This window comes from Bombus vancouverensis, chromosome 8, assembly GCF_051014615.1.
Source record: "Bombus vancouverensis nearcticus chromosome 8, iyBomVanc1_principal, whole genome shotgun sequence".
NCBI classification, from domain to species: domain Eukaryota; kingdom Metazoa; phylum Arthropoda; class Insecta; order Hymenoptera; family Apidae; genus Bombus; species Bombus vancouverensis.
In genome coordinates, this window is record NC_134918.1 from 15,368,346 (window position 1) to 15,395,704 (window position 27,359).

General features: G+C 33.9%; 1 protein-coding gene across 14 annotated transcripts; it reads left to right on the plus strand.

The window, feature by feature from the left end:
- Positions 1-1,295: 1,295 nt before the first annotated feature.
- Syp (synaptotagmin binding cytoplasmic RNA interacting protein) lies at positions 1,296-27,223 on the plus strand. Of its 14 annotated transcripts, none has more exons than XM_076620805.1 (12): positions 1,296-1,759; positions 4,105-4,490; positions 4,590-4,697; positions 4,831-5,007; positions 6,386-6,521; positions 13,421-13,626; positions 13,696-13,845; positions 13,933-14,078; positions 14,174-14,289; positions 16,749-16,897; positions 21,264-21,429; positions 22,790-27,223. In XM_076620805.1, the coding sequence occupies exons 2-12, from the start codon at positions 4,107-4,109 to the stop codon at positions 23,038-23,040; spliced, it is 1,989 nt and encodes a 662-aa protein (XP_076476920.1). In that variant the 5' UTR covers positions 1,296-1,759; positions 4,105-4,106; the 3' UTR covers positions 23,041-27,223. The 14 variants fall into 14 exon arrangements, with proteins under 14 accessions (XP_076476920.1, XP_076476923.1, XP_076476921.1 ...); XM_076620808.1 differs by having other exon boundaries at positions 21,264-21,420; XM_076620806.1 differs by lacking the exon at positions 6,386-6,521 and adding an exon at positions 9,343-9,478 and having other exon boundaries at positions 1,297-1,759; positions 22,793-27,223.
- Positions 27,224-27,359: the final 136 nt, after the last annotated feature.

Sequence of the window (27,359 nt, forward strand, 5' to 3'; positions counted from 1 at the left end):
GCTAAGTAATGAGAGATAGAAAAAGAGGAGGTGAAAGAGAGAGAGGAAACAAAGCGAAAAAAGAAATATGAGTAATAGTACGGTAAGCGAAATGATTGTTGTTTAAGAATACTCTATGGATTGGCAGTTATCGATTATGATCAGAAATAAAACTATTTTTCGACGCAGACGGAATTTGAACGAACAAAAATTAAGAAAACGGAAAAGTTCTGAAGGAACAGGTTTCTGCGAGCCAACATACGAGCACCATCTGTCTTTGTTACTTCTTCTCCTTTGAGGGACGCGGGTGCGTGCTCAACCAGACAGGCGGTTTACGGTTGAATTCAGGACCGTATCTCCTTGTCTGTAATGCGTTCTCTTATCTTGAACGTTATTTCTCACGTTTAACAAAATCGTTCAGAATATTGGCTAACTTTTATTTAATCATTCACGGAACATTTAACGATGGTAGAAATGAACAATTTTCCACATAAATATAAAAACATAATAGAAAGTTTTAGATTTTTTACGATTTCTTCTTTCGAGTTATTGAAATTGCGCGCTCGCAAATAAGATCTACTTATATACTGGGAATTTGTGAATATTGTAATATAATATTATACTATTATATTAGTATGATATGTGTATATATATATATATATATATATAAGTATAAGTAAGTCTTATAAATTTTATACAGACATATACAGTATACTGTATGTGCACAATATCTGCCTAGCTTTATTTGTAGAATGTATTTACCCATTTTCAAATGTATTCTTTTTTAAGTTCTAAATAAAAGAATTTTTTTAATATATTATTTGACATTTAGAATGTCTCGTAATCAACGTTTATATTTCTAGACGAATTAATAGGTTACTATTATTCCATTTATATGTAGTATATTTTAAATAGTAAACTATATATTTTTGGATTGTTGCATCACAGTTTAATCTTGAGTATGTATATAAATGTGCGTAACGATGTACGTATAAAATTGCAATAAAAGATAAGAAAAGGAATGACAGGAAATACATGGATTGCAACGAAAATGACTGTGCTTGAAGATGAATTAGTGAAAAATTGCAGAAATGTTTTATGAAAACGAAAGGAAAAAAGGACGTGGAGAGGAGAGGAGTGAAGAGGAAAGGAACAGAAAGAAAAGAAAAGAAAAGAGATGAAAAGAGAAAAAAAGAGAAAGAAAATTGGAAGGAATGGTACAGGGATACAGGAGAATAGCGACGAGCCTGACTAAGGCGGGGCTCGCATATACCGCGAAGAGAGGTAAGCGGTTGAATCGGATTGGATTGGGGCGCAACTAGCAAGCAAGCAAGCAAGCAAGCAAGCAACCGAGGAAACTGGTTTGGTTTTGTAGGGCTTGCACCTCTCTTTCAGCGAGGCAGTCCAATTTATGCATTACGGCTATGTAGGCACTACATGATATCAAAACGCTGCGCCCGGGCTTACTTCACTTACCGTCACCATCACTGCAATATTATCGGAGCTTTCCAAGTGCCTACAAGACTAAATTTACTGCATTACTTTTCATCCAATACTATCAAGTGTTAAATGCAATTTTTAATACACACGGTTACACGGTTTACATACAACGTAAAAGTGAGCAGAAGTATATGCAAGTTTGTATTCGTGTAACGGTGGTGGTCTCTGTAATATGAATTTTCTATCAATTAAAAGCTTGTGACTGTTTTGTGTGGTATCTGGTGCTTCGTTTTATAATTTGTTCAAAATTAATACTGTGAAGATTTCAAATTTTGTACAGGTATACTTTTATATTGTATTATTATGTTCGGAGGTTATGGCACATTTAATCCTGATTCGCTTAATATTCTTATAAATTCTGATCTCTTTTCCATTTTATCTAAATAAATAACTAATATTTTTACGTATTTTATAGATTGTATTACTACATTTACATTAATATCAAGTAGAGATTAAGACTAAAGATATACGTTATACTTTACATACAATTACGTACATATTCTTTTTTTTCAAGAATGGTATCGAATTTTGTTATCATTAGTCTTGGGGTTTATTTAATTTTTTAACTTTATTTTTTATTTTAACATTATTTCAAATAAATAATGTATTAAATATGTGAATTGAAATCATGCGAATTTCTAGATTATATTCCGCAAAACCATTTGTAATGATTGTTTTTATTAAGTAAGTAGAGTTTACTATTTTGATAATAACGAAAATCATACGATTTACGTAGTAGTAGATTGAAGTAGTGAAATTTTACGCTTAAATTCTTCATTATTGAATAAAAGTAAAAGATAAGGTTGGTTGTACGATATAAAAATTGTGTGAAGCAAGTAGAACTTCTAGCATATGTAAATCATTGTCAGTTAGTCTCAAAATATTTTATGCGTATACATATGTACGTAAGTAGACCTATATCTCTTTATATATATGTACATATCTGTTTCTTATCTATTAAAAATAATTTGAAACGAATAAAATTAGCTAGTAATTGGAATTTCCCCGTGGAAGAATGATACGTACATAATATATTGTGCATGCAGATTTCAAGTACGAAATTCGTTATTTCATGAGTGCATATTGCATGGTCAACTTTTTCTTCTCAACCTTTTGCATGAACCAATCAGAATTCGCGAATATACTTCGAAAGAAAATGGCTAACTCGTGTCGCTGGGTTCGAGCGTATCTTTGCGCGTCGTTTTGTGAACCCCGTAGTCTGCAATCACGTTGACGTCTATCGCCATTTCCTCACAGGAGGATTTTGTTCATTTACTTTCCAAGGTATATGCAATTATTCTTCCTATGAATATCGTGAATTATTTCTATGTAGTGTGCTCCTTTAATAATCCTTTAATAAACACAAGCAGAAATCGGTTAGTTAGAACAGCGGGTGTGATGTTATCGTGAGTGTAAAAGTGCATTGCATCCTTCAAGAAATATGGATGCAAGTCTATTGCCGGCCGGCAAGCTATATGCAAAAAATACCAATTACATTTCCTTTCGAGCAAAATTTCCATGTTGCGTATTCATTACTGTGAATGCATTATTTTCAAACTATTTTTTATTATAATAATTCAATTCTTTTAGTTTAAAGTGCATTGTTCGATAATGGAGTCATTTCTTTATTGTATATTTCAAATTAAGGAGTAGGTATAAAATGTCTATAATGATATATCGATGATATTCATCAAAATCTCTTTATTATTTTTTTGTACCAAGCAATCGATGATATCTTAAAGTTTTGATATGTTGATCGTTTGTAAACGCGGGAAATTGTACAGACTGTGCGTTATATGTCGAGTAGTGGTGTTGGCGTTCCGATCACGTTCATTACATTGCCTCTATTTCATCTACTCCATTTTCGACCATAGGTGTATTAACATTCCTTTTCAAATTTCATTTATTTCCTTTTGTTTTATTTATTTATATGTTTATACATTCATCTTGTATATATTATCTTATTTTTTCTAATATATTGTTTTTAATGTTCTATATTACTGATATTCTAGTCAAAAAGTTATTCAAATATTGATATTGAAAAATCTCAGTATAGTATAAATGTGTATGAACAATGTTATTAAGTATTATAAAAATATAAGATTTTGCATATATGTTATAAAGTATACAGTAAATATCATTAAAAAATACGTCGAAGAGATTTAAATTTTTTATGCAAAAAACAAAAGTTTTCCAAGTTTTTAACAGTTATAAGTAAGTTTGTTTTTCAATTATTTGATTACTAGTTGCTGATGATATTTGTAACTAGTTGTGAGAATTTGAAATTTGTTTTAAGTATTACATACAAGACATGTTGAGTAATATTTTTTATATAGATTAATGAGTGCTCTTAATATCTGAATATTTTTAATACTTTGTACTTTAACATTTAAGTAAGGAAAACAAATTTATAACATGGCAGATGTTATAAATGCTATAACACATATAACAGTGTTTTGTGCCAAATATTTAGAGTTTGTAGATATTTGAGTGATAATGAATAATAATTTAAAGCATAATTTATTTTGGAATAATAAACCAAGATGATATAAATTTAAACAAAGCAATATGAACCAAGGGAAAAACCAAAGATGTTGTTCTGATAATTAAAATAATATGTTGCAGCTATGGCAGAGGGAAATGGGGAGATAAAAATGGAAGAGAAACAGTCTAAGGAGGAAATGGAATATGTAGAGAGGACAGAAGATTTTTCAAAATTGATTCAGTACGGACTGGATGAAAAAGTAGCTGCGAAATTGGATGAAATTTATAAAACAGGAAAATTAGCTCATGTAGATTTGGATGAAAGAGCATTAGATGCATTAAAGGAATTTCCAGTTGATGGTGCATTAAATGTACTCACACAGTTTCTTGAATCTAATTTAGAGCACGTATCAAATAAATCTGCATACCTTTGTGGTGTAATGAAAACCTATAGACAGAAAAGTCGAGCTGGACAGGGTACTGGTACCAGTACTGCTCCAAAAGCACCGGATGAGGACAAAATAAAGGTAAATATTTATTTTGTCAGTTTGATGTTTATAACTATTTACAGAGTTACTTGAATTATAAAAAAGATATAAAACTAATATCCTAATAACATACTTTAGATGATTCTTGAACGAACTGGGTACCCTTTGGATGTAACAACAGGACAACGGAAATATGGAGGTCCTCCTCCAAACTGGGAAGGTCCCACACCAGGGACTGGCTGTGAGGTAAAGTAATAAGTTATTGCTCTTCTGTTTGATCGAGTTGCATTTTCCTAATACTCTTTTCTATTTTTTTAATACAATTATTGTTAATCTTTTCATTTTTATCTCATTTTGTATGCTTCTGTTTTTATGAAAGGTATTTTGTGGAAAAATTCCAAAGGATATGTACGAAGATGAGTTAATCCCTTTGTTTGAAAAATGTGGGAAAATTTGGGATTTAAGATTAATGATGGATCCGATGGCAGGTTGCAATAGAGGATATGCGTTTATCACTTTTACTAACCGAGAGGCTGCGCAGCAAGCTGTTAGAGAGGTATGTAGATATCTTCCAAATTATTTTTTATCATTATGTAGGTACATGTTTGTGAAGCGTACAATTCTGTTTTCCTAGTTTAAAACATCTTGTTATGAACATATCAATGCCCTTCACTTTTTTTTAGAAGAACTTTAGAAATGTTACAAAATTGTTATTGCTACCAAAATAAGTAACTTTTCGAAATGTTTAAACATATCATTGCATATGTTATATTTCTTTGGTTTCTTACTGTTTCTGTAATATGTTTTATTGAGTTTTTTATTTATCGTTTTAATACTTCTTTCAAAAGAAGCGATGATAGAATCGTCGAATTTTTGTTGAAATTCGTCGAATCGAAAATAGTATGAAACATGTTTTTTTTTTCCTTTTCTTCTTTTTCTTTTTGCATTAAACATTTCGAATACATTTTTTTCATATTCCCATGTGGCTTGTTCTATGTTGTGACTTGCGTTTTCTCTTTCTTTCTGTATTCCTTTTTTTTTTTTTTTTTTTTTTTTAATTGTAGTCTTAACGTAAATATTTTAGCATTGTTTCACTAATTGTAAAGAGTAACAAAATTGAGATTCAATGTCTATAGTTAGGAACAATCCACATATTCATTTTATACATATATATGTTCCTGACCTCTAATTTATATTTTTAAGTATATAATTATGCCCAACACATCCCAAATACTTAACAGCAGCAAAACAGAAAATAAATGCACATATGCATAAAAGTATAGGCACACACGCGCGCGCGCGCACATACACGCAAATTACACATACTCGTATGTACATATATATGCATACACGCATAGATGTAGACATATACACACGCACGCACATACATAAAAACACATGTGAACACATGTATACACGCGCGCGCGCGCGCGCATAGGTATATGCGTACGTACGTATGTATGTGTGTATATACATACATGCATACGATAATGATGTCCTATGGATGAGTTTCTTTTTCCAGCTCTCCTCTTTGCTCAGTGGGCAAAATTGGGAGTGGAGAACTTTCCTAAACATTGACGATGCGAAAAAAAGAAATTCGCGTGGTTTAATTGGTTAGGGGTATATCTACTTAATTGGTTGACTTTCGTTGGACAGTGACAATTTTTGTAACAAAATTTTGAAAATTGGTAGGCTTAAAATTTGTTTACAGGAGCACATACGTGAACGCCGGTTTCCTATATTGTGAAGACTCGAGCGACAAAGCGCATGCCACTTTCTCGCTTTCATGGAACCAGGCCATGTTAATTATTTTACTAAATTGCATATTTTGAAAAATTTTTCCTAAATTCTTTTGTTTATCGCAAGTAGATAAAACATGAAGTGTATCTCATTGGAACAATATTAGGCATGTGTTTGTTTTCTTCATCCCACAGCTCGATAATCACGAAATAAAACCCGGCAAGAATCTGAAAGTAAACATTAGCGTACCTAATCTACGACTTTTCGTGGGGAACATACCAAAATCGAAAGGCAAAGAGGAGATTCTGGAGGAATTTGGTAAATTAACAGGTAAAGTGAATTCGAGGCGTGTGTACCTACCTATCTACCTATACCTACCTGTCTACCTGTATTGTAACTTACGAGTGGTAGCTTTTAAGTAGTGGTTGTAGATGGTATGGAGTTATGGAGCATCCAAGAAAAAATACACGATCGTGCGTGCGACCGTGTGATCTTCAGTTACCTATGACACCTTCAGTTCTGATCAGTCTCCTTGCCTCTCGGTTTATTAGTGAACAGTAACACCTCTCTGGTCCAAGTCTTCTTTTCCTCGCATATTTAGGTTGAGTTATGAGTTCTATGCTTCCTACTTTTATTCATTATATTTCCTTTCTTTTCTCCTAGTTGATATTTCTTTTTCTCCCTCTAGCATTTCCTTTCCGTTTAGTTCTCTGAATTTCCATTGCCGCTATTGTTGACGTCGCTGTAATCGTTATCATCATCATCGTCGTCATCATCATCATCATCTTCATCATCATCTTCATCATCATCATCACCACTACCACCATCACCACCATTATCGTTTCGTTGCAACTTCATTATAGGGTCAGTATCATATCATTGCCAGTACCAGACCATCACTACTACCACTACGATCAACGCCATTCGTCCTTTGCCTATCATACACGCGTACCATATCACACAGTTTCATATTTGCGCGCGTAAACACACACATACCTACACAATCAGTCTTGATCAGTCTTGATCTTTGATCTTTTTGGCGATTTGAACGTATAGTTTAGTTTACCTTTTTTCCATTATATTTTCTTTGCTGTTTCTTTTTGTCATATTTATTCTTTCTTTATTTGTTATTGACAATACAAAAGAAAAGAAGAAAAAAAGAAACAAATTAGTTAGAAGAGAAAATGTGGAAGCAATTCAGTATGGTACAATTATTAAAATTATACATTGAGGTAAAAAATTAATGAAAATAACGCGCGCTGTCCTGCGTGGTTGTTATCAATTTTTGCATCATGTTAACGCGATTCATGACTGGACCTCGAGCATGGGGGTATGGGAGATATGCGTGGACCGCTGGGGCGTTTGGCTCGCTAACAAACGGACAGGCACTCCCATCCACCTACCTACCTATCTAGCTATCGAAAGCTATGTACAGACACTGCGAGGCGGCCTCACAAGTCTGCCTCGCGAGTCTGCCTCGCTCGAGTTGCCTCGTGTCCTAACGTAGAGAACGCGAGGCAAGCAAGCGAAGCCCAAAGGAAGCGAGTAAGGAACTACGAGGCATCTTTGATCTCGCCACGCAGCAGTCTCGTCGCGAGACATGCTTCAGTGCAAGGCAGGTATGCACTTTGCGAAGCAGTCTTGCACTGTCTGTACAGGGTATTCGAACATGATTTGTCACAAGTATCGTAGTATTATCCTACACCTCTGAATCGGCGAAGATCTGTAAAAAAGTGGATGCAAAATCGACTGGCCTTAAATTTCAAGGTCAATTTTTTGTTGCGTTTTATCTTACTTATCTTGAAGAACCAAAGTCTCAAAGGAATCATGGGTCTAAAACTCACTGTTCTCTTCGAAAAAATATGGAAGTTTCATTAGTTTTCGAACTCACTTTATCTGTGACATGTTTATATTTTACTGTCAGTGTAGAAAAAATAGCATCTAATGTCGTATGTAGATACCCTAGATCCGCTATTATATGCTCCATATGTTCCTTTTATTCCTTTTTTTTCCTTATTTCTCGCTATTTAAATAGATTTAGACTCGCATTTCTATATTCCGCTCAAGTTTCTTTTAAAAATTACGCATTGACTTTAACCGATGAAAACCATATTCAATCCGATATTTTAATTGTTCAACGGATGTAATCTATTCACCGGAACCATAAACAATTTTTTTATCGCTCCCCAAAAAAAGAAATTCACAAAGTTAAAACTGGTGCGGAAGAAAGCCACAAGTAAGGAGCAGGTCCGCATTCCATCCACGATGATCCAAATACTTTATTCAGAAATTAGTGAATTTCTGACACTAATTGTTTTCATCGTCTAAAGTCAATGTGTAACTTTGGGTTAAAACTTGACTGCAATAGAGAAATGTGCGTCTAAGTCTGCTCAAATACCGAGAGAGGAAGAAATGGGATATATAATGGTAGATCTGGAGTATCCAAATGCCACAATAGATGCTACTTCCTCTGCATCTATAAAATGGAATGATGCAGATGAATGTAAAATGTAAGCATATTACAAATAAATTGAGTTTGGGAACTAATGGAACTTTCACATTTTTTCCAAACGAACTGCATGAATAAAGTGAGTTTAAAAACTAGTGGAACTTCAATATCGTTTTCTAAGAGAGAACGGTTGAGTCACGACCCCTAGTTCCTTTGGAATTTTTAATCTTCATGATGAATGAAAGACGATACAATAAAAAGAATAATTTGATCTTGAATTCCAAGGTCAAAGACAATTTTACGGTTACTTTTTCACATTTTCACCGACCTGGAGAACGTAGAGTAACGCTACGATGCTTGTGAAAAATCATTTTCGAATACTTTGTACATAGCTCAGCCTACCCACCTACCTACTTACCTACCTCCCTTTCTTCTTACATACTTATCTCCCACCTATGTATTCATCTACTCATCTATTTATCTACCTGCCTATTTACCAATTCACCGACGATATACGTTGATTAATTCCAGTTTAATTTTCCATGTTCATCTATTGATATGCTTGCCCTCTCCCTTCGTATAAGACATATATAATTTCCCTGAAGGTCGCTTCACGATATCCCACGTTCAGACAGCCAATAAGCAGGTGAAATTATAAAAGGCAAGCTTAATTGGCACTCTCCTTCCACATTATTCTTACAGCTGAATGATTATGAGATTCGGAAAGGGAAAAAGATTGGTGTTACCGTATCTTATAACAATCACCGCTTGTTTGTGGGAAATATTCCAAAGAATCGAGACCGAGATGACTTGTTCGAAGAATTTACAAAGCACGCACGTAAGTTGATAATTGTCCTTAAATCAGCAAGCAGTAACCAAAGAAAATTCTATAGGAAAAAATGGTGGGATAAAACTCTTATTTTTTAACGATCGGCTATTTGTATCCGATTTTTGTTAGAGGTGCCAGGTGGGTTAATTTTACCCTCTTGCATCATTACCAATTAGGCAGATTCCTTCTCAAATTGATACATATGTCATAGAATATATTTTTCCACCTGTAAAACATTTCGCACACATTCTCACCACAAACACTGTCAATTTTTATTTTCCACTCTCGAAAAGAATTTTTCATTTTTATGCTGCTACTACATATTATGTTGTTTATTAATTTTTGGATAAAAAATTGGCTGTAATTGATTAACGAATTTTTATATTAAAATGTGTCCCACAATCATGACATTTAATTTATTATTTTATATATATAATATATAAATATATATATAATATAAATATATATATAATATAAATATATATATATATATGTATATATATATATAAATAATATATCTCACTATTATATGTATGGAACTTAAATGTTCTGATAGTCGTGTCTGTGTTTCTCGAGTTTTTCGTTCAGAATATTAATTTCAATTGTTTCATATGAATAATTGCTCTTTAAATAGTTGTTCGTCATAGTACGTTGTGTATACAATTTTTTTCATATATTTACTTTCTTTAAATTATATACCTAATCGATGAAAACATTTTTTATTTGTATGATTGATTTTGGGACGCGAAAACATCTCTAAAGATTGGAGTAAGGTCTGAAAAGAAAAGAGAAGTAACTGAAAGTATATCAAGAGTAGCAATAATAAACGTGGAATCGTTTACAATCATAAGAATTTTACATGTGTGTGTTACCCGTTTAAACTATATTGGATAACTTTGCTATCAACGTCTGGTAAAATGTAGCATTTTGTTCAATGGAAAAATGTTCTACTCGTTTCTAATTTCCTCTGATGTATTTGTTACGAATGTAAAATCAGTCCGAGTGATTGAATGAATGTGTACGATATTTGTCACTTATATGTGTGTTTGCAATAGCATTCTTGCATGTAATACTTAAGTCTGGACTCAGAGAGGAGATAATGGCAAAACATGATAAAGTAAAATGTTAATATTGGATTCAAGAGGCATAAGGTTAAATAATCAGAATTTATGGGGAAAAAAGGTCACAAGGCATCTGAATTACTCTGACAATCCCTCCCTCTCTCTTTCTCTCTCTCTCTCTTTCTCTCTCTCTCTTTCTCTCTCTCTCTCTCTTTCTCTCTCTCTTATTTTCTTTTTTTCACTGATGAATTACTTAAATACACATAGGCGCGCGTTTTATTGCTTTAAGACCAGGTGCATTTCTAGCAGATGCCATGTTGTATGTTCATTTATACACGTGTACATACATACTCTGTGTGTGAGTTTACGTGTGTGTGTGCGTGTGTGCGTGTGTGCGCACGTGTACAAACCAACTTTTAAACTGAGAGGAAGGAGAGTAGGATTAAATTAAAAGAAAGAAAAAAAACAGAGAATGGTGACAGTTAATGAACAATAACATTTTATAGAGAAACAATAGTTTGGTTGTTTTTACAGATGCTACTGTTAGTTTGGAAAATACGTCGTATATGATATTAGCTGTATTTATAAATACTAATTGACAAAGATTTCAACTCTCATACAATTTCACGAAAGACCAATCTTTTCTATATTCGTAAATCAATCACTGCGATGCATGTAAATTCTAATAGCATGATATTTTCATTTAATCATAGTATATTCTTCGGTTTTTAACTATGTTTATTATTCCTTTGTATAACTAAGCAACACATGGTGATAGAGCAGGATAGAGAGCAGAAACTATCAAAATTTACAAACATGTTTCAGAGATTTTTACAAATTATTCGATTCGGTGACACGCGAATAGAACTTTACAAGTATCCTTTCTTTTCTTCCTGTCTTCTTGAAACATTGTTCGGGGTATTTTTACATATGTAGAAGTATTTTTGAATATTGAATTTTTATTTGACGATGTATAAATTATATTAGCCGTAATTTATGAAATTTATGTTTTATAATTTATTTTGGTGGGAAGATTACTTAATTCTATTATTCAAGTTTTAAATTTTTATTGCGCGCATATGCATACATACACGTATACGTATAATCACATGTGTGCGTTATATTATAAACACATATACATTATGTGGACTAACACGTATACAAGTTATAACGGATCGCGTATTATCACAAATAACATATTAACGTATATGTATGTGTATGTATTATAATTAAAAGTGTATCTTTTAACTTGACGTAATTCACGCAAGCTAGAAACATTCCTGTTATAAAGTAATTTGTGTTCTGTGTGTACTTGAAGGATATGGCCAGATGTCTACTGAGAAGCGGGGTATTTGTATACCTGTACTTGTAGTGTATTTTACTTTTCATTTAAGCGTGTGTGCGCATTCAACTAAGGGTTTTATAACTCATTGTATGATATAACGTGTACATACCACGTTCTCAAAATCTGCTACGATTGTAGCAAATGTTCGTCTTTCAGTATCAAACATAGATTTTGCGAGAAACGAAGATAATTTATTGCTTATGATCGGGAGAAAGATTTTGAGGACAAAGATTTTAGACGTGAGTATTTGTATTAGTAGAAAAAGATGAAGTCCGTCAATCGAATTTAACAATTTTTCAAAATCAGATTTAGAATCGAAGAAGACGATGTCTAAACTACTAATTGCAGAATAATTTCATCACATATTTACCATCGTAATTAATATCTTTTTTTTTTTTTAGAAATAATATATGAGATACGAAATAACATTAAATTAATTGATTAGTAATTAATAACTTGATGATTTATTAGAATTACAATCTGCTTCGATATTGTTTTTCTTATTTTTGGCAAGTACTAAATGATTTGTGTGCATGGGTGTGTATATATACACACACCTGATGACACACACGCTATATATGTATCCTTAAGTAAAAACAATCATGTTTCATGTAAAAGTAATTATTTCCCGTTTTAACCATGTCATTTTATTAATTTTCATAATATAATTTAATATCTAATGATGTACTTGATGTTCTAATTTTGATATTTTGATGTTTTCAATGAATCGTTCAGTTTGTAAATTAGACGATAAACTTATCTATAAAATTTTCTCTCTTTTCTCTCTCGTCCTCACTCTTTATCATTTACTGTCTTTTTTACTTTTTTAATTACCTTCTAGGCCGTTTCATGGGTACATTAGTAACGTATTGAAAAAAATGAAATTCAGTGATTCAAACTGTTTGTATTCATATAATTCGCGATGTGTAAGATTACTTAATGCAGCTGCTGATACAAACAGGGTGTCTCAGGACAGGTAGAAATCTCTCAGCAGGCAGAGATAAATTGAAAGAGAAAAAGTAAAATTTTTCGGAAAACGAGATCTAAAATAGAATTATTTTATTTAATATTTGCATCTCAGTTTTGCTTGTTGAATAACTCTCTGCTCGGTTGTATCAGGTTTATATTCAGTTCAGAATTTGCCGTAAAAATGTCCAGTTCAATGTTTTTGAATATAAGGCTTCTTGTATAGAATAACTTATTATTCAGTTGTATTATCCATCCTGGAATTCCCTGTATGTATATCCCATGTATATATATATATATGTTTGCGAAATGACGACTCAACATAATTTATATCTATCTATTTTTCTCTTTCTTATTTTATTTTTTCATCCTCGTTTTCTTTGCGTCTTCCTCCGCTTCACTGTTTTTCTTCTTTTTAACTAGTAGACATCTCTGTTTCTCTCTCTCTCTCTCTCTATTTCTCTCTCTCTTTCTCCCCTCCTCTCTTTCTCTCTCTCTCTCTCTCTCTCTCTCTCTCTACTTAATTTAATGTTCTGCTGAGATTTATTGATCTATTTTGTGTAATTTTTCATCATGTAGCTGGTCTGACCGAGGTGATTATCTACAGTTCACCGGATGACAAGAAGAAAAATAGAGGCTTTTGCTTCTTAGAATATGAATCTCACAAAGCTGCTTCCTTAGCCAAACGAAGACTAAGTACCGGTCGCATCAAAGTATGGGGCTGTGATATCATAGTTGATTGGGCTGATCCTCAAGAAGAGCCTGACGAACAAACCATGTCTAAGGTGAATAATTGATATACACTGTGAGAATGTCATGATACGATTGGTTACCTATTAAATTGTATACTTTAGGTACGCGTCTTGTATGTTAAAAATTTAACACAAGACTGTTCGGAAGAAAAATTGAAAGAAAGTTTTGAACAGTATGGTAATATCGAAAGAGTAAAAAAGATCAAAGACTATGCCTTCGTCCATTTTGAAGAAAGAGACAATGCCGTTAAGGTAAGGCATTACTGATAAATTAAAGCCATTTAATATGAATATTTGGTATAATGCAGACATGATGTGGTATTGTTTGTTTTGTCTTAGGCAATGAATGAATTAAACGGGAAAGAAATCGGAGGTTCTCACATCGAGGTATCCCTTGCGAAACCACCGTCCGATAAAAAGAAAAAAGAAGAAATGCTTCGTGCTAGGGAGCGAAGAATGATGCAAATGTTTCAGGGCCGAAGCGGGTAAATTCAATATATTTGTTCGATGCAGCTTTTAATCCTAATCTATCTGTTGATTTACATTTTTCCACATAATAATTAAATTTTCTATTGCACAGAGGATCTCCGTCGCATCCAAGCATGATGGGAGGACCTATGCCAGTTCGCGGACCAGGACAAGGTCCTCGAGGTACTGGCGCAGGTATGCGAGGACAAATGGGAAGAGGCGATTATGGTAAGTACCGATCCGTCTTTATGTTTATCGCGCTCGTTGATATTTCTCTAGATTTAATCGGAATTAAACATATACACACGTGTTTATACATATATATTCATGTATTTGTATGTAACACTTTAATTGCATTTCGTCACCCCTTTAATAATATTTCACATAGAAGGAAATAACGTGTATTACGTATATGTACACATTTTGTTCCTATTAAAGTAAGTTTTTGTTTTCGCTTGCAGTCAACTTGATTCATCTTTAGGCTTAGACCATATCTTAATTTTGTAAAAATATTTAATTTTCTATGTATAAGTTTTCTATAAAATCGTTGATATTATTAACATGTAACAAATTATGGATTCAGTTTATACCTATATGATGCAAAATCTGAAAAAATCATATTACGTAAATTGATTGCTTAGATGATTGAAATTGTAAAATATGTCAAATTAAAATATCAATCTGTTGATGCTAAGAAAATGTGACGATTAAAAAATTTATTAACGAACTTTTTTATAGATTTAAAATACTAATGTTTTATTTTTCAGATTTATATAAACACAAATCATTGTTAGATCGTTTATATCGATTTCTTATGGTAATGTTATGTAATATAAACATCCCGCATGCTTTTGGGGATTTTTCACTATCTCACTACATACCTTAGCTTACGCGCATGATGTTACATACGTGAGAACAAAAGTACAGATATATTCAACAACTGATAATATCGTATCCTTAGTGTTTAAACCTTGCTTTCTTTACCTCTAGAACCATGACCCTAGTATTTTATTCGATTCAACTTGTTTATTGATCATGAAATCGTATTGAGTATATAATTAGATACACACGTTTGTTTGAGAATAAAGATGTTTAATTTTCAAATGGAGAACCAGGACAGTTTTGATATACTCTAGGGAATTTAAAAGTGAAAAAGATTCAAACTTGTGTATATTTTGTCTTTTATCATATTAGAAGGTGTAGTGAGAAAGTGCTTAACGGCTGAAATACCTTTTCATTCATTTATTAAACCTGAAAGCTGCATTTGTATAATAATCTGGTAAATCGAATTTGGTCTGAGCCTATTATGATTACATTTTCAATTGTTATGCAGTATTTCATTTTCTTACTCCCCCTTTTCTTTTTCTTTTTCCTTTTTGTTCTTTTCCTCGATTGTTGTTTTTATCAGTGCATAACTCTGTAAACAGTACACAATAATCGGGTTTACGAAATAGTTTATCGAACAAAAGTCGGTCAGTTTACAACATTAAAGAGTTCTCATACATATGTACGATTATGCATATGTATGCCACGTGTGGCTTAGCATCATAATAAGAGCACCTTATTGCCTTACCACTACCACTTCCTGCGATACCTGTTATGTCTCACATACACACGCGCGTGTGTGCGCGCGTGCAACAGATGAACAGGGACTGACAGACAGACGCACATAACACGCACACTCGAAAAAGAAGTAACTGCATGTGTATTGTTTGTTTTGTATTTACATATAATAATATTTGAGTGAGATTTATTTTGTGGCGGTGTATAATTATACGCATTGCCAAGAAAAATGTCTTTCAGTTTCTTTTTTTCTCTCTCTCTACTTTTTTTTATGTTGTTTGTTCTACTTCGTTTTGTGTAAGTGTGTGTATTTTGTTGATTTCGTATGCATCATAAATTCAATAAATTTGGTTTCAGCTCTCATGGAAATAGGTAAGATGCGATATTGAATTACGAATGGAAAGTAGTAGAGTACCATTTAGTAGAGTTTTGTATTTTTTCTCTTTTGGAACTATGTATCCAACATTGTAAAGACGCTCATATCGGATCATCGAAAATTGCAAAAAATCATATCATTATCTCTGTTGTAATATTTTAATTAGATCAACCACTTGTACAGTGACGATACATACGATTTGATCAATTTGAAGTGAGAATGAAGGAAAGAAGTCAAACAAGGGAGCGAGAGGGGGGAGAGAGAAAGAGAGAGAGAGAGAGAGAGAGAGAGACTGTGTGTGTGTGTGCGTGTGTGCGTGTGCGTGAGAAGAGAGCTTTCTTACAGGGTTGATGTAAAATTACAAACTAACAATTTTCTACGATCCGAATAGGGCGTGAAGTTTTTACCAGGATACGTGATGGTGGTAGGGTAATTATTGAGTTTTTCTTTGCAGTATCGCTGTTATATAGTGAAAGTAATATATGTTTCCGTGATGATTTTAATTATATTATTTGATATTCCATATATATATTATATATATACGATTGCGAATAAAATCGCAATATGTAATGTTCGGATGTATATTTTTTTCTTTTTCTTTTTTTTGTTTCCTATCATTGAAGTTTTAAAACCATCTTTTCCCGGCATGCCTTTTCTCATAGAAAACACGAGTATTAGTTTTGAATAAGTTGTCAATTGGATATATCGTGGCTAAATTTGGGTCTATTTGTAATGTGTGTTTTTATAGATTATGATTACGACTATTACGGTTATGGGGATTATCGAGGTGGCTACAGTGATCCATATTACGATGACTATTATCGATACGAAGATTACTATTTCGATTACGCGCCGCCTCCGCCACCTGCCAGAGGGAGAGGCAGGCAGCCTCAACCGGTGGGTCGCCTTTTTTAATGGTTCTAAAGTCGTTTCCGTTATTGAATCATTATTACTTTTTTAATATTTATGTATGTATGTGTGTGTGTCTGTATGTACACATATATATATGTATATGTATATGTATGTATACATATATACATATATACACACATCAATAGTAATTTGACTGTGGCACAGTGTTCGCGGATGTATCCCAAGTACATACATAATATATAATCCATTTTACTCTCTCCAAACAACCTGCCCATTTTATCGTTTAATCAGAGTGTGCATTAACTTGTTATTTACCGATGTAAGTATACGTATAAGCATGGAAACGTGGACATATAATTTAGATGCGCGCACTAGTGCATATCCTTATATGTAAGTGTTTCTATACCAACGACACGTGTGCTACCTGTCATGAATGCGTGAATGTATGTCTGCATTTTGTGTGTTTGAATAATCATATGTGTATATACTATAGATTATATATTTTTTTTTCTGTCCCCATCTATTTCTATATGTACATTTTTTTATTTGCTCATTCTCCCATTCATTACTTAGCCTATTTTAGTAAATTATGAGTATAAATCTGGTTATACTCAGATTTAACGCTTACACGAAATAAGTAATAGATGTATTCTGCATTTATTTGGTAAAGCTTTGTAAGAATAATCAAATGGAATGCGCTTGAGATACATTTGGAATCTTTTTTTCACACAAGATTAGAAAACAATGTCATTGCAATAAAATTGATGTATATCTGTGAGACAGTGTGCATATGTATATTAGAGACTGGAAAGTGAGAAAGATGTGAGACTACGGGCGCGCGCGCAGAGAAAGATGGGGAGGGGGGCGTGGAATGTCCTACATATTTGTTACATCTACTACTAATTCCATCGCTTAGACTAACGTTATCCTGTAAGTCGAACACACTGCCACTTTCAAATTGCTTGCTAATCATATCTGAGCCATGGTAGACCCATTCCAAAATTTTGCAATAACAATATAGCCGGGAAAAGCTATTAGAATACAGGAAAGTGAGAGAGGAACGGAAAAAAAGAAAAAAAAACATTGAAGATATATATAATAACAAGAGGGAGGGATAAATAGAGACATGTATAACAAACGAATGGAAAAGGTACGATTTTCCTTGTATTTCTACATATTTTTTTATGACAAAACAACATATAAACCATATAGTGTTGTAAGTTTTCCTAATATTTGCTCACCATATTGTTAATATTTGAAGAACTTCTATTTGTAGGTAAAAATATTACTAGAGCTCCTACTATGCGTTTCATAGTATGTGATATATATGTATATGTATGTACATACGAGTATGTCGAGGGTGGAAGAAATGTAATTAGAATTGAAATGTGCGATAAGCACAGAAAAAAAACCAGGGATAAATGTGATTAAGAAACATTTTGATTAGTAGATTAACAAACCATTGAAATTTTATATTTGTCAACTGAATATCGTGTTTTTTATAAAAGATTCTTATAAAAAGTTCTCTTATAGTGTGGCATACATTGAAACAACTTGAAGTGTTAAAAAAGTGATTTCACCATGAGTCTTCTGAGTGAATGGTAGGTAGGTAAAGTCACTTCACTACATTCTTTCCACCAAGTATGTATGTATGTATGTATCTATGTATATGTGCGTTTAAGCGTGTGGACGCGTGCATGCATATATATATATACACACACATATATGTATTATATCTATACGTGTACGTACATGCATATGTATATAAACATGTGCGCATGCGTAAAATAGATAATATACATGTAAATTATTGTAAATAGATGTAATTGAGTACAGGACGTGTTTAATATACCTGTTTGTAGTTTCTCCTTCCGAAGAGAGCGACGTGTGAGTCTCGTGGCTCGGATATGATACATTTAAATATATATATATACATATATATATACACATTGTGCATGTACATTTATATGTATATATATTTATATAACAAGTTGCAGGGATGCCCAAGTAAGACACTATACTCTGTGGATATTATTACAACTGTACCATCATTATATTAATTTGCAAACTGATTAATTATTTCATTGCCTAATCATAGGACATATAATTAAATTATTCAATACGATAGATAGATGGATAGGTAGGTAGGTATGTCGGTAAATAGATAAGCAGATGAGCAGATAGATAGATGAAGTTTTTTCACAATTTCTGTTTTCAATAGGTATATAAGATTCGGATTTGTTTCAACTTTATTGTCTTCATATCGTGATAGTATCGATTCGTCCTCAAAAAATAAAATTAACTTTCTCGACATCGACCTTTACTTCCTCGATATTAATCAGCTGATAACGAATGCGTGTGTATTGTCATTGATCGCGAGGTTGAGCGTTGACTGTATCGTTAGAATTAAAATAGTTTTCATATTTTCGTTTAAACCGTTTTCCCTCGTACATAGTGTGCCTCTCGCAACGCGACGTATCAATTATATTTGATCTCTTTATATGATATTAGCTTTGTTCAGTATTGCCAGTAACATCAGTAGGATGTTAGCATATACATAATTTTTATCTTGAACCTACTTGGCTAATAATAAGATGTGAAAAGACGATGGTTATCTCGAGATGCTTTTCAGTTCAAATGCGGATCTGCAATTTTCTGAGAACGCGCTTCTGTTTCCTTCTTCGTGAAAATTTTATTTCACACTCATAATTTTATAGTGTAATATGTATAATATGTTATACTATGGTGTTTCTATTCTTAAAAAGAATTACAAATTTGTCCACATTTTGTATTTCATTAGATTTGTATTTCATTTTGTATTTGTTCGCATAAATGTTTATTAGATGATATTTGAAAATTTTGGTATGTTTGTGAAAAGAGGTTATCGTAGTATTTATTATCGTAGCATAGGCTATGAACAGAGCCAGGAGGAAAGACTGTAAGACTAAAGACAAAAGTATATATGATATATTCGATAGCTTAAGATTGATGTAGCATTCATAAGAAACTTATACATTGTTGTGGCATATTTATGCGTGGTTGCGCATGTCTACATGCGTCTGGATAATATTATTATATTGAGAATTACAATTTGACATAGGAAGCTGATAGAATAGAGATGAAGAGCTAATTGAAAGTATAGAATGGAAAGAAAAGAAAAAAGAAAAGAAACGATGACGAGATTTGTACTTGCCAGTAATTTCTAGCATCGATGATGAAACTCTTGATGTTTGTTGCTTGCTTCGATGTACATATATAAAATATCGCTTATGCTTATACATTGTATAATACCCTGCTGTGTGATGTTACGCTGCTTATACTATTTAAATTTTGATTTGTTGAATTTTGTTCTAGCTGACAGTGCAGTATGTTGTGTCGCTTAAAGTTCCTTCGCCATCCCAATACAATAAGCTTTCCGCTTTGGATAATTCTGCTAATACTACTGCTGTCTGTAAAAAAATGTGGTTAGTAAGATTTGGTTTTAGGTGAACCCTACATCCGTTGCATCGTTCTGTATGCCATTGTGTATATTTGACTAATCTATATACACATATATAAATAACTACCTCATATCCTACCCAGCTCTTTTCCTAGATTATCCTTATCATGTCCTTTCCTGCCTTGTTTCCGCTTTTCGTGCAACGCATATCATATCTTTTACCAATCCTTGCTATCGTTCATTAAATACATCCACCTAACCATTTACACACCTACCAGCCCATGTATCCACATATACATACACATATGGGCGCGCGCGCTTATATGCGGCCACGCGCGCGCATAATTTTGTATGTATTATTTGCATGTATATACGTATGCATATACGTATAATATACGTATAAATAAATAGATGCTTGCACCCACGCGCATGTACGTAAGTACATTTATACATATTTATAGCGCGTACATACACAACCATTTTGTATCAGTATATACATATACATGCTAATTTGTACCTGTACGTTTACGTGTACGTTTTTTTGTATATAATACGTGTATGAATATATTTAGTGGTTATCAAATGTACATATATATACAACAGGGTATTAATTCTAAAATGAAATTTAAACGGTGAGGTTAATCGTCGAATAAAGAAATTGTTTAATTCGGGTATGTAAGTAACTACGAAATCAGGTGTTAGGGATTATCTATGAACAAACGATCAATAAGTCGATCGAAATGTTATATAGGATGTTAATTGTTAATGACTAGTTAAAAAAGAGAAAAGGGGTCGATAAAGGAAAGCCGAGAGGACACACGGTTGTGTTGTCCAAGTTCGCGTAAAATTTAAATATAAAGTATTATAGAATCGTGAATATACGCAAATCTATACTAGGAATGTAAGAAATGTCATATAGGGTAACGATTGGGTGTTGTGTTATTTGGTCAGGCTGGACGTGGCCGTGGAGTAGTGCCGCGTGGCCGAGTCGGTGGCCCCCAAGTCCGTGGGCCAGTCAGGGGGGGACGCAACCCCGCAACTTCAGGGGCTCGTGGGGTCCAGCGGCTGTCCGCTCGTGGGGGGGTCCGCGCCAAGGGAAGTTTACCAGGTGAGGATGGTCTGTATCTCCACAATAAATCAATCATCTTTTAACATTATTTTCATACGCTATTTTACTCTTTATATTTCTATCATCACTTTTGTCAGTATTTGCTAATTGCCATATGCCTGTTTCCTATCCATCATTCCCCCCCCCCCTTTCTTTTTTCTTCTATTTTGCTTTCTTTTCTTCACGCTTCCTTTCACCTTTCACTATAGTTCTTTCTTTCCTGTTCTTTATTTTTCGTTTTCTATTATCAACTAAAAGTTCTACTTTTTAATCACGTCTCATCATGTGTGTGCGAGAATCAATAGACATTTTCATTTAAGCTTCTTCCGATCATCGTTCGAATTTTGCATCGCGTATTGCAAATTAGTAATATTCTCGTAAAATCTAATTAATTATATTTACTCTTAGTTTGCTTTACCTTCTTTTACTTTCCTTTATGCGACATTTAATCCTTTCTTTTCTGTACTTTCTACTACTATTTCGTTTCCTTTTGTTCATTCGATGGGTATAGTTTCAATGGAAAGTCATGACGAATCAAATCGGTCAAGTGTCAAACATTTGATGAGATTGTTCTAACGTATTTGGGAAAATGCGAGTCCGATAAAATTACGTGTCCATTGAAGCTATAGTCTTAAACAGTTAGTTGTATTTCATTCCTTACATTTTTCTTTTAAATCTTCAACCGTTTCTATTTTTTTTTACATTGTAGTGGCTGAATGAAATGTAAATGCGCAATGATCACAATCGATCGGCCGAATATTTTAAAAAGTGCAGTTGTTACATTAAATCGAGTAGTTATTACCGTGTTATACTTTGATTTTCTTTGTAATTGTCATTTCTACTTTAAATCAGAGCGATACGAATTCCAGTCCTCCAATCCCGGATAGATTGTTCAAAACGACGAGAATCTATTTGTTCTCGAGATAATATCCACTTTCGGTACGCGTTCAATCGTAATATCTCCAAATATCTGACATTTTCCCAAAGTTAGAGTCGATTAACTGGTTTTCTTCCAATCAACGTCATATGTTTCCCATAGCACTAACTTTTAGTTACGTTCTTCAGTCACTTCGTTGATATATCGAACGATCAATAACACTCTGCAGAATATCATTTGGTTGTATCATTGAATAGATTGCTTTGTTCCGTTTTATTTTACACATTTAACAGTCCAGTCTTGGCACACGTACTCATGCGATTCGAACGAGCGATTCGAAACAATGGCAAAACGGATGCATGCGTGCGTGAGTGCGAGCGTGTGTGTATGGGCGGGAGAGATTGTGTTGTCGCAGTTGAAAAGGTTCGAGACAAATGTTTATCGCAATGAGAAAATTTAATTTGACAGAGATCTGTTTGTTTCTTTGTACAGCAGGTAAACGAAAATTTGACGGGGGTCACCAGAACCAGGGGGAATCTAAGCGTCGCTTCCAGAGCAACTGGGGAAACCAACCCCTCGCCCAACAACCACTGGGCAATGCGTACGGATTGGCGAGTGTGAATGGTGGCAGTGGTGGTGGTGGCGGCGGTGACATAGGATTCGGAGGTAAGGCCGCCACACTTGGCGGTATTTCCAGCGATGATCACGAATGGTATCAAGACTCCTATCAGTCATGGAGCTAACTTCTACAAGTCTGTGAGTGAACACGCACGCACGCACCCATCTAAGTACGCACGCAAGCACGCACGGCGAGAGAATTAACGAAAGAATAAACAACGTATATACATTGGAGTTGCTGTAATGTACGAAGAAGGATGCAAAATGAAAAGCAACGAAAGCAAAATGTAATTACGAAAAAAAGGAAGGAAACAAAGAGTAGTAATGTTCGGAGGAACTTGGAAGAGAAGGAAAGATCAATCGAGAGGAGATAGAAAACTTACGTATAATGCTATTTACTCTATAAAATTTGGCAATTGTAAATGTTTTTATGCCTATTTAATCATCAAATGATCGAATGGACGAAGGAACATGAGGAAGCGCGTGAAGCGTCGTACTAGGCGTCACCACCATCGCCCGCTGTTGTTGTGATTATATATACAGTGATGTGCCACTGGGACTAATTATTACATCGGAGTGACCACCCAACAACCCACCCCGTACTATTACTATATATATACATATATATATATATATACACATACATATATATACACGTATATATATATATATACTAATCTAAGTACTACTACATTGTCACATTGTTTACTGCCAAGTGATACAAAGATCAGCGATGTTGACATTGGGATTGTGATGGCTTGTATTAATTAAGAAAAATCACGGAAGCCTGCGATTTTATTATGCTACAATTTGGATTTTCGTGTGTATGTGCGAGAATGCGTGTACGTGATGGATAGATCAAGGAGAGGAGTATACATATGGGAGAGACAAGAACAAGAGGAAAAGAGAAAGAAGATACATGTGATGATGGGACGTGGAAGGATAAAATAAGAGCATGTAGGAAAGAATGAAGAAGCGGAAGTAAAAATGGCAATATGGACGAGGAGGAGATAGGTATGAAAGGCTGTAAGAACGAGTGAATTGGTTTATGAGCGTGAATGAAATATTACAAATTTATCGTTGTAGCGATCAATTTAAGTAGTTTTTTCTTTCTTTTTACAAGATAAAGAAAGAGAAAATTCTATATAACACGTTTTACGAGTGCGTGCTTACGTATGGTGTGCGCGTATGTCTGTGTGTGCACGCGCGGTGCGCGGGTGTATATGCATGTAGTGTATGCGTGATGTGTGCGTGCATGCGTTTGTGTGTGCGTGCGTGTGTGGGTAGGCTGTGTGGGCTGCGTGTGCACGTATACGCGCACACGTATGCATGTGTGATGCGTGGAGCGCGCCAAGCGCCACTAGACCTTCTATTGCTGGTCTATAATGTGTACAGTCAGTGAAACTATTATTATTATTATTAAGAGTCAGGCAGGTTTTACAAAGATGGAATGTGAAACGTTAGAAATCAACGGTTCTGCGTGAAAATATTTCTCATTTGTTCGATTACGATCGGGAGTAAGGATTAGAGTACCAAGTACGGAAAGAGTAGATTAAGATGATGAAAACGAACGGATGGACTGAAGAAATTAAAGCTATTAAGGAAACAAAATTATTTAGTAAAAGATTCGTTTGTATAGGAAAATTTGTAATGAAGACGTCCAAATAATGGAAAAGTTAGAATTTATAAATCGGTGACATATCTGTTTTCTAGGTTTATTATTCATTGTCTCTATTTTATAATCTTATTCTTTCTCGTTTTTATTCCGTTTATTTTGTTTTTCCTATTTCGTAGTTAGAGAATCGAACAAAGAACCGTTGAATGCGTACAGCCGAACGAAATAAATAGGGGAAAAAATGTTATATGTTTCGTTTGTATTCTTATATTAAATTTTACTTTCAAAATTTTTATGTTCGCGGAATCTTTGCCACACGTAGGCAAGTTTCTTTTTAGAGCGACTGACTACCGAATTTGATAATGATAGTCACGGATTGATTTAGGATGTGTAAAGTGTACACAGCGTTTACAAATGCATGAACACATACAGCACACATTTTGAGTGTTGACTCGTTGTTATTGTTAGCCTGTTAGTTAATTAGTAAGAGTTGCAAATGCGGGCTATAGTTGGTCCCTGTCCCTGGAGCCCAGACACCCCCTGTTCTGGAGAATAATTGAAATGAAAAACATAAGCGAAGCCTAATAGCGTTTTACACATACCCCCGAATTGTGACGAAAAAAGTAGATAAAAGATGAGAAAGATCAATTCATTTGTAACGAAGTGACTGCATATCACCGTATTGTCTTATCGTATATAGCATCAACGAAAAAAACTAGCATAAACTTCGGGCTCGTTGGATACAATGCATACAGGAGTAGGTATGAAAGAAATGCAATTCCGTGTGAGAATAATAAAAGGAATGTCAAGGAATTAAACAACCAGGCAAAAAACAAAACATGCCCACGATTCCTATTCATTGATGGCTTTTTAATCGATCAATTTCCACAAACAACAGACTATCGATATATAGTGGTCGATTGGTTTTAAACTCTCGTATCGACGAATATTTTGTTGCACATTTTATTCATAATTACTCAAGTCCGATTTTATTTTGTCATTGATACAAATCTCGTAACGATGACACACAGCTGTAAACTAACGATCCAAGTTCCCTCACTTCTACTTCCTGTCCCCGGTCATGCGGTCGTGTAAATGAAACAAGTAGAGAGAAAAGGAATGAACGAGCGTGCGATTGGTACGTAGATAAAGCAAGACGTAAGAAAAAGGAAGAACGGAAGTGCGTGAATGAAAATGGTTGATAGGACATCGGAGTGGATAAAAAAGGAAAGAAAGAGGGCGAGAGTGAACGAGTGAGTGTACGACTGAGTGAATCGGCGAGTAAATGAGTGGAAGAGAAGAAGAAGAAGGGAAGCGAAAGAATAGAGGGAAGCTAGAGAAAAGCCAGCAGTTGAAAAAAATTACTGATCTTATCCATGCCAATCAACGTTATTACCTTTCATTTCTTTAGTCCTTTTTCCTCGTAACTCATTATTCACTTACCATATTTTATACCTACCTATTCTACTTATCTACACATCCTATTTATAAAAACATAATATCAAGGATATAATAATATTAATATTAACGATATGATAAGAATGATATTGCTAATTATACTGAGTGGGTTTTTGTAACACAATAACGTTTCAATATAAATTCTGGTTTTCCTTCGAAATTATAATAGAGGAAGATTATATACTTGTATAAGGCAGGCAGATGGGAAGCAAGTATGCGAGAACGAAAGAAAGAAAGAAAGGAAAGAAAGAAAGAAGAAACGAGCGAACGAAAAAAGAGGAAAAGTTCAGCTTGCGGGGGCAAGGAAGCATAACCTGGCAAAAGCGGAGGCAGTTCACGGTGACGAGACTTTAGACTGATCTAGGTACTAGCGTTACGATATTGGCCCTACCCCAGCGTTAAGGCGCCCCAATATTATATCATTTATCCTTTGCTATTTTATACAATTGACCGGTGTGGCAGCTGGGGTGCCTGGGGGTTATCGGTCGCATTTAGGATAATGCACCACTGTGGCTGACGATGCTGTAGCCGCGCGCACCCTTTTACCCGGTCATTGCCCTAATTTGCGGCACACATCCTTGGGAACTTGACTCTTCTTGGTTGGCCCGTGTCAAGCGGATGTTGTGTGATTTTTGGGTCGCTCAATTTATGTTAATAACGACCCAAAAAGACGTGTTTTTTAATTATATATAAATATATTATATATTATATTCCTGCGGATATGCATTTTGTGACGTGATGTTATTTAGCACTAATGAGGAAATCAACAAAAATGAAGAATTGTACGGAAACAAAATGAAAGAAAAATATTTAAAAAAACAAAAAAAAAAAAGGAAAAAAATGTACGTAACACTATTCACACGAACATATATATGGTTTATGTTTCTCGCGCCACACATGCCACGTGTCAGCTCCACGGCTAAAAGTGAACAACAAATTTCAAACGACCAAATTCTTTTAACGTTGATAATTGCGTTTTCAGATTATTTTTTATTATTATTATTCATCATCTTCCAATTGCTTTGCTTTTTTTTAATTCCCGCAATTTGAAAAGTTGTCCCTAATTTTAGTGTGACGTAGTTGAACGTAATAATTATTGATGAATTTAAAATAATGTTGAAATGGTTCCTTTTTCGGGCTAGGAGCTTGATTTAAAGTGTCAAAGATTTTTGTGTATGACCAGATGTATTCTACATGTCTCAATAAACAGTTGTATGTGAATTACCTTTCTTAAACGATGATATATTTATTTGTATACTATTAAAATACATTGTTCTTTCCCCTTTTCTTCATCCACTATATGTCATTTATTTCTATTATCGGCCTAATGCCTTCTTTCGATTAGACGACGGATTTGGTTCTAAAAAGATG